General features: G+C 36.4%; 1 protein-coding gene across 2 annotated transcripts; it reads right to left on the reverse strand.

The window, feature by feature from the left end:
- Window positions 1-578: 578 nt before the first annotated feature.
- Window positions 579-5,680, reverse strand: LOC136224237 (dihydrofolate synthetase-like). Of its 2 annotated transcripts, none has more exons than XM_066012521.1 (10): window positions 5,331-5,680; window positions 5,119-5,216; window positions 4,467-4,617; window positions 3,927-3,989; window positions 3,551-3,712; window positions 2,970-3,161; window positions 2,777-2,876; window positions 1,546-1,644; window positions 1,269-1,400; window positions 579-1,173 (listed from the first exon to the last, which is right to left on the reverse strand). In XM_066012521.1, the coding sequence occupies exons 1-10, from the start codon at window positions 5,622-5,624 to the stop codon at window positions 818-820; spliced, it is 1,647 nt and encodes a 548-aa protein (XP_065868593.1). In that variant the 5' UTR covers window positions 5,625-5,680; the 3' UTR covers window positions 579-817. The 2 variants fall into 2 exon arrangements, with proteins under 2 accessions (XP_065868593.1, XP_065868585.1); XM_066012513.1 differs by having other exon boundaries at window positions 1,546-1,677; window positions 5,331-5,679.
- Between the last annotated feature and the right edge of the window lie 2,872 nt (window positions 5,681-8,552).

An 8,552-nucleotide genomic window follows, 5' to 3' on the forward strand; every position in this document is an offset into this window, starting at 1 on the left:
TGATGATCGTTTTTAAAATTTAAGATTCATCACGTTAATAACACCAAAATTGAGAGCCATGAGTGTATTTTAACTGGTTATGCAGTGCAAAATACAAAAATCCAGAACCAGAAACATATTTCAAGTAAATTATACACGCATGGCCCTTAGACCTTACACTTTTTATGGCCCTCCAACTTTAAAACCGGACATAAAAAACTTACTCTTTAATAACATCAGAAGTCACTTAGAATGACAGCCTCAAAATCGAAAAATGTCCAAAAAATAAAACCAAATTTTCAATAAAACTATGTTTTCAATTTCCCAAAATCACAATTTGGAAGCTTTTTCTCTGTCAACCATTCTTTCTATCTTAACCAAACAAAACAAAGACTTAAATAATATCAAAACCAAAAAGTTCATCATTCTCATCAGCTGTGCTCTACAATGATAGATTCCCTTCTATTGGAGTAGTTAAGGTTAAAATTTATGTTAGTAAATGTCAAAATTCAGAAACTTTAATATACAGTTTTGAAAATAAAGGACCATAAACAAGAAAGGACCTAAGTTGAGGCACCATGAGTGTATTTTACCCAATGTATTCTCAATCAAATTCTTTCCATTAAATATATATTCCAAATATTAGCTAACTCCTCTCCAGGAAATTAATATACATCTCAGAAAAATTGACAATCCATCGTTTCTTGTCTCACCCAGTACTTGCAAATTCAAATGAACCCATTTTTGCTCCAATTACAGAAGCTACAGTTTTCTAAAGTCGAAATCTAACCGATAAAATAGGTGATTTTACCTGCGGGGGGGCGGGTAGGACAGAGATTTAGAGGGCAGAATCCAAGGCATTCTGCTCATGGAGACGAGCTAACACAGATGACACAATATGAAGGGAACCAGTCACTACAACAATACTTGACTGCTTCCCTGATCTTCTTCCTCTAAGGAACTCATTTGCACTTCTCATGGAAGCCTCCAATGATTCCATGGCTGCCAATATGATTCTACCTTCCCGTTCCTTTGCCAGATCAATGCCTTCACTATTCAAAAACTGTTCGGTATTTACCCCCAATTCTTGGGAAGCTTGTACCCAGTAATCTTTTAACAATGGAGCTTTAGTTGTTCGGGATTTTCCCCCAGCAATTTTGGCTTCTGTTAGGAAGACAGCCTCTAAGTGTTTATCTGGAAACAAGTAATAGCACGATTCCCTTCATTAGGTGGTGATCGCTTACACAACCTTAAACAGAAACATTAAAAAGAATTGACAGGAGCTGTACCGAAAAGAAATTCTTTTGCAAAAGCCACATGATCTTTGTCGCTAGCCATTGCAACTACAAGCACCAACTGTGCATCTGGAAATGTCATATGTATCGTGTCCATCAAAGCCTTTGCGGACTCTTTAGTGTGAGCTGAAAAAGGCAATTTACAGACAAATACCATGGAGCAATGGTTCTTTTAGATAAGAATGGACCATATACAGAATATTATTTGAAATTTGTGGTGGAGTTGCGTCTAGAACATCATAAAGACTCGTAAAGAAACGCAATAATTAACCTCCGTCTAGCAGTATGGTAGCTCCAGGTAGTCCTAGCAACTCAGCTTCTTTGGATGCTAGGAATTGACTTCTTCCAAGCAAGTATGTATTCTCCAGACCTACTTTAATGGATCCATCAGATACTTTCCATCCTGCGCCAACCATAAATTTATTGAAACAATAATTAAACAGTACGAGGGCGAGCCTTGGCGCAACGGTAAACGTTGTTGTCGTGTGACCTAGAGGTCACGGGTTCGAGTCTTAGGAGTGGCCTCTTGCCAAATAAATTGGCAGGGGAAGGCTTGCCCCCAGTACACCCTTGTGGTGGGACCCCTCCCCGGACCCTCGCTCAGCGGGGACGCGTAATACGACCGGGCCGCCTTTTTTTTTTTTAATAATTAAACAGTACAAGTCAATAATAAGCTTAACAATCTCAACCTATGAAGCACGGACACGGGTGCGGACACGGCAAACGGCATTTTTAGAAAATATGAGACACGGGTGCGGCGGGGACACGGCAAATTTTATATAATTAATTATATATATATTAGATATAAAAATATATAAAAAAACATGCTAAATCACAAATCGGAATCGTGATGTTAGGAGAAGAACCCAGGAAAAGAATCGCAGCGCATGAGAAGGAAGAACCCAGGAGAGAAGAAATTGTTTCTGACTATTCCCAAACAAAAACGAAATCGTGATGTTAGGAGAACTGCGATGTACGCAGCACAGGGGTTGAAATCGCGATTTGCGCAGGAAGGAGAGAAGACCTAATTCTAATTCGTGCGATAGAGATTATAATTTAGGATTTTTGACAAATTGCATAATTGATCCTTAAATTTTATAAAAAATTTTTTAAAAAAACCCTAATTTTTAACCCCAGCCGTGTCCCCCGTGTCCCCATCCGTGTCCCGCCGTGTCCCCATCCGTGTCCCATTTTCCGGCCGTGTCCCCGCCGTGTCCCGCCGTGTCCCCGCCGAGTCCCCGAGTCCGGCGAGTCCGACTCGGCCACGGCGACCCCGGGGAAGAGTCCGTGCTTCATAGATCTCAACAAATTCCTAAAAATTATTTTACTTTCATTCATCCCAAAATTAGTTCAGAGTACCAAGATGAGCTGCAATGTTTCTGCAAGGTTAATTTCAGAACTTACAATTCAAAATAGAACTAAAGATTCGACTTCAACAATCAAGTGAAAAACAATAGATTCTACTTCAAAAAATCTCAAAAATATACAAAACAAAGAAATACCTTGACTGCGGAGGCACAACGCTGCACATGCTGCAGTAGCTGCATTTTGCAGTTGGTGACTTCCAATCATGCGCATTTTTATGTCAGATAGCTCAATGAACTGGAAGTATAAGTTTTATATTGTGAAAACCTCAAAACGGATAAAAGAAAAATGAAGTACCATCAACAGTTAAAGCTAAGTTGAAGAACATACCAGCTGAAAATCTTTCCTGACTTGTATGATTATGTCGCACAACTGGCAGGGCCTACCAGAAAACGAACCAAGGCCTTTAATGGCAGTTTTAATTCCAGATTCAGATGCGGATACTACAGGAGCACACATAAGTGATGCTTTATCACGAAGAATTTGCTCAATGTGAGGAAGAAAGGGTCCACCTAGAACCAACTGAAAATTAAAACAACTTAAACACTGAAGATTTGACAAACACAAAAAACAAAATACTGAAAAAATTCGGCTTGGTCAGTCAATAATGTAGCTGAAATACACAGGTGCGCTAAAACATTCATCTGGCAGTTTAGTAAGCACTAAGCAGTATATATATAACTTGTTTAATTCACTTGAATAATTTTATAAGAAAAAATGAGAAGGCAGGTTTAGGATAGCATGTATATAACAACTCAGAAACAAAATCAGCACTAGTTGCAAGCTATGTTGCAAGAAACTTTGATTTTAAAGTGTTTTACGTTTCGAGAAATGCTTCGGAAACCAAATGGACGACCATCTTCAATTCACTTGAATATAAAGTTCCTAGAGGCAAGGGAGAATCACCTAACTGGACGACCGTGTTTGATTATTCCAGCCTTTGCCATAGCAATGCCTTCTAGCGTGCCCCCCAATGCCATTAGATGTTCCTTGCCTATAGTAGTTATTATTGATGCAGCTAGACCAGAACTACTAATTATATTTGTAGCATCTCGAGCACCCCCAAGACCAGCCTGTTATAAAGTAAGAACTAAAATTAGAATCAAAATTGGCCAAGAAGAAAATTACGTATGAATAGAGTAGCTGTCTCAATACAGATTCTGATCCATGAAATACATACTATGAAGAAAATGGACCACATGAAAGTTAGCCATTCATAGCCATTGGAAAACATATCTTCAAAAGTTAATAGCTAAAGAAAAATTTCAAAGGATCAAGATTACCAACCTCAATAATTGCAATATCAATGTTCTCGTGAGCAAATAGGGAGAATGCTATGGCAGTAAGAACCTGAAAAATTAAGTTCAATACATCACAAGACTGGAATTATGTATTAACAAAACTTAAAGCATATCAACTTGATGTCATCGAATGAGGCAAGCAAATTCCAGAGAAGCAACTAGAAACAAACTAAGCTACAGCGTTAAAATTATCGTTCAACAAAAATAATAATAATAATAACTACAAAGAGGTAAAATAACCATGATATTTGCACATTAAAAGATTAAACCCATTACAATTCAGGTCCAAATTTTCATTTGAATATAGGATTATAGAAATCAGCAGTTGCAGTAGCACATATTGTTCTCCTGTCACGACTCAGAAGTGTTAGAGTGGGAAGCCATTTAGTTTGTTTAAGATTTCGTGCTCTTTCACGAGCAGAACCTAAAACACCCTCCAAGCACCAAAAGAATTGCAACCAAGGAACAAAATAAGATCTATCTTCATGGATTACAACAATAAAGAGCATAGTAAGCAAGTAGATACCTCAAAATGACTCAATCCCCCATTTTCTACTAGGATTGCCTCATCAAGTTTTTCCCTAATGAGACGAAAATGACAATTTAACTTCTTTGCTGATACTGGTTGGCCTAATTTTCCCATTGACATCCGTTCCCTTATAGTCACAATATGAGGACTGCTTAAACACAACAAAATTTGTCATTGAAAAGAAAGAAAGAACCAGGCCTAATACATCCCTAGCCCCATAGAAAAATCAGCTGCCCCTTTACTTTGAAAGGGTCTTATTCGCCGTGAACTTGCTTAAAGTAACCTAATGATCATTGATCCCTAAAATCCATGTGGCAGAGCAGAGAAGATTTTGGACAAGTTGAGGTGCATACAATTTTAGCCTGTTCAGGCCTAACGATCGCTGTAACAAATTTAGGGGGATAAATAGGTCAGTTTAAGCAAGTTTAGGTGGTAAAAAGTTGTTTTCAAAGTATAGGTGGGCAGTTGCAAGTACATAGGGCTAGAGATACATGAAGCCAAGAAACTACATTATTATGTTCCATGTATATACTGCAATAAATTAACTTTGGTAGCATAAGAAAACATGCTTTCTTATTTCAATTTCTTCATTAAATAGTACAAAATATCAGTCTCTATGAACAAAAAAATTAAAATAACAAGCTGATACCTTGTATAAGAACCAACAGAATATCCTTCTGCCCGTAAGATGTTAGAGAGAAAGGCTGCAGTTGATCCTTTTCCTTTGGTACCAGCAATGTGTATAGCCTACACTTATTTCCCCAAATAGAGTAAAAGATTGTTCCTTTAAGCATAACTGAAAACTGAGACTACTAGGTTAATTAAAAGAAATGCACCTAAAAGGGGAAAAAAGGGTAGAACCTTGAATTTGGACTGAGGATTACCCAGACGATCCATTAGCCGCCGCATTCGACGGAGATCAAATCCGTCATCGGAATCAGTACCTGCCCCATTGGGTATCCCTAATTTCTCATAGTTCTTGAGAGCATCCATGTAATCCATGAAGTCTTGGAGCTCTGGGTCCTCTCCGAAATTGGAAAAGAAGTGTTTCGACCCTAACCTCCATGGATTGAGAGGTCTTCCACAATTCAATTCAACTATGCCTACTCCTCGATTAAAATCAGGTCGTTGACGCAGAAGCTTGAGGTACCTCATCCTTAGCTCAATAACGGCTAAAAAGTTCAATTCGGAAGTGATTTGATCAAATATGGAACAAACGACAAGTTCTCTCTTTTATTCTTTTTCCTTTTTTATTTTTTTTGATAAAAACGACAGGTCCTTTTTGTAAACATGTGTCGTTTAATACAAGATAACATGTGTTTTTAAAGTAAACTTTGTTGACTGTTTTTATTCAGCCCCTCAACTATCGAAATTCCTTAATTTTTCAAATGTAAAAAGGATACCATACAAAAAAAAAATATTCCTATGAAGGCAAGAACAATTTGACTCTTAAGATTATAAATCGTATAACTAAAGATAAAATATAAGTTGGATAAATTTTGGATATTATTAGTAAATTCATTTTTTTAGTCATGAATTATATTACCCATTTTTAATGTGTGTCATTGTCACACTCAACCCTAAACGGTATCGGCTAGGACGAAGAGATGAGATAACGAACACATGATCATCTACAGTATGGTCCCAATTTCTAAGAAAATGACCCCTAACTTATTACATAAGCATTTATCAAGTTTATCACCGTTAATTTAACAAAATTACCTCATAACTTAATATTGTAAACCTGCACCTAGGCATTACAATCAGTAACAAATTTTATTTCCAATGATCTATAGTCACCAAATTATTCTTGAAAACCAAATTCATTCAGAAGTAACATCAAATCTATATTTCTGTCACTTAATTCCTACACTACACGAACAAATGATTTTGAAATTTATATATTAGCTAATCTAATAGTCTAATAAACTCTTGACAAATCGAACTATAACTAATTTCCTTTATTTTTGCTCTCTAGTCATTATTCTATTCTCAAACTCCGGTTCTCTCTGCAATATTATAAAATCTATATCTCTATCACAAAATTTATCACACCACACGAATGCGACAATCTTAACACTTGTAGCCTTACTAATCTAGATTAATAACCAAATAAACCGAAATAAGCATTTTCCTTAAACTCTCTAAGTTAAGGTATCTATTTAGCTTGGACTCGATAATACATTATTATCAAGCTTCCCGATATTTTAAATAGGGAATCAAAGCCACGTAGTTCTCTTATTTAAATTGAAGAATAATTGTGCCATAAAACAAAGAATCATTTAAGGACCCATATCAAATCATTCAGAGATATGAAATGTTTGTAAAAGCATCCAAGGGAAATTAAAGAACATATTCTTCACGGAACGTGATGACTCTTGAGGAAAACACAGAAAAACAAATGCTATCGAAGTCGTTGATTACGGGCACCAAGAATGGATTTTTATGTGACATAAGAGCAAATTGTAGGAAGAATCATCCAGATAATTTTTTGGTCGATATAGATTTCTGCACCAATTCAATCGCCAACGGAGTTGCAATTTAGCAAGGTGAAACACTAAGGCTTCAGGAAACAACATCCGCTCTCTGAGGGATCAAAAAAAGTACGGATGTTTTATTTATCACCAAGTAATAGGAATTAGCCCTAAGACAATTCCAAAGAGAAAAACTTCAATCATTTCAATTTTTGTTGTCGCCATCTCTATATCTGGTTTACTTGTAAGTTTTACTGGGTATGTCTTATATACTTCGTTGTCATCTGGGAAAAAAGGGAGTCCCTTAAAATTGAAACTTGATTTTGATTTTCCGCCAAATTCATTAAGAAGACTAAGCAACTCAAACCTTTCTATTGTTATCTTGGATCCACAATTAAATTAACCCAAATGTTCCTGGAAATTCTTGCTCATTAGACCATTTCAAATTCAGTCACGTTTTCATGTTCCAATTGAACACTTTCCTTTTTTGAATATAAGAAAAAAAATATTCAATATCAATATATATTCAATATTCTAAAATATATTCAATATTCTAAATATTAAAGCTCATTAAGGAGGGCAAAAAAAAAGGGTCCGAATGATCAACTCTGCAATCAGCTGTTAGAACCAATAGGTCAGCGGTGAAATGCGTAGAGATCGGAAAGAACACCAACGGTGAAAGCACTCTGTTGGGCCCCCAATTGTTTTGAACTTTCTCTTTTTTTTTTTTGAATTTGTTATCCCTATCAGTCAAATAAAACAGATTGGTTCTTGGTTCTCTGGGAAGAACCAATCAAAAAATTTCATTAATTTGAGTTGGCAGGTATGATACGTAAGTTGTCTGATCATGGTTGTGAAAACGTAAGGAATTTTTGGGGAGTTAGCTGCACCTACAACAACAACAACAACAATAAAGCCTTAGTCCCGAAATGATTCGGGGTCGACTAACATGAACCATCATATAAAACCGTTAAATCAAGTCGTGTCAGCGACACAAATTCGCTCCCTCCACTCTGTCCTATCCACTACCATATTTTCCTCAATTCCCAGTAAACTCATATCACTCTCGATCACCCTCCTCCAAGTTTGCTTAGGTCTTCACCTACGAATGATATAAATACTACCGCGATAATTGTATCGTAGCGGGTATAGTTTAGTGGTAAAAGTGTGATTCGTCTATTATGCCCAAGCCTGGATGAGGAAGAGTTAGGGGGCGTAAAACAAAAAAAAGAGGGGGTTAGTTTTTTATTGTCGAAAGAGTTTGGGTTTCTTTGGCGCAGGTGGGTCATCCTGGACTTGAACCAGAGACCTCGCCCGTGAAGTAAATCATCGGAATCCAGAAACAAACGATAAAATTGATCAAGATACACTAGTTAAGCAATTATTTATTAATTATCAAGAAGCCAAAATCAGAGTTCACATAAAAAGAATTTGTATAGCTTATTTGGTAGTGAGAATTTCTCTTTATTTAATTCCTTAATTCTTAATCAGGTTTATTAAATTATAGATAATTTGTGGACATAATTAACAACATACATCTCAAATCATGGAGCATTGAACCATTTTGATCTAACACTTAAGGACTAATCCTAAATCAGCCATGCAAATT

The sequence above is a fragment of the Euphorbia lathyris genome, chromosome 1 (assembly GCF_963576675.1).
Source record: "Euphorbia lathyris chromosome 1, ddEupLath1.1, whole genome shotgun sequence".
NCBI classification, from domain to species: Eukaryota; Viridiplantae; Streptophyta; class Magnoliopsida; order Malpighiales; family Euphorbiaceae; genus Euphorbia; species Euphorbia lathyris.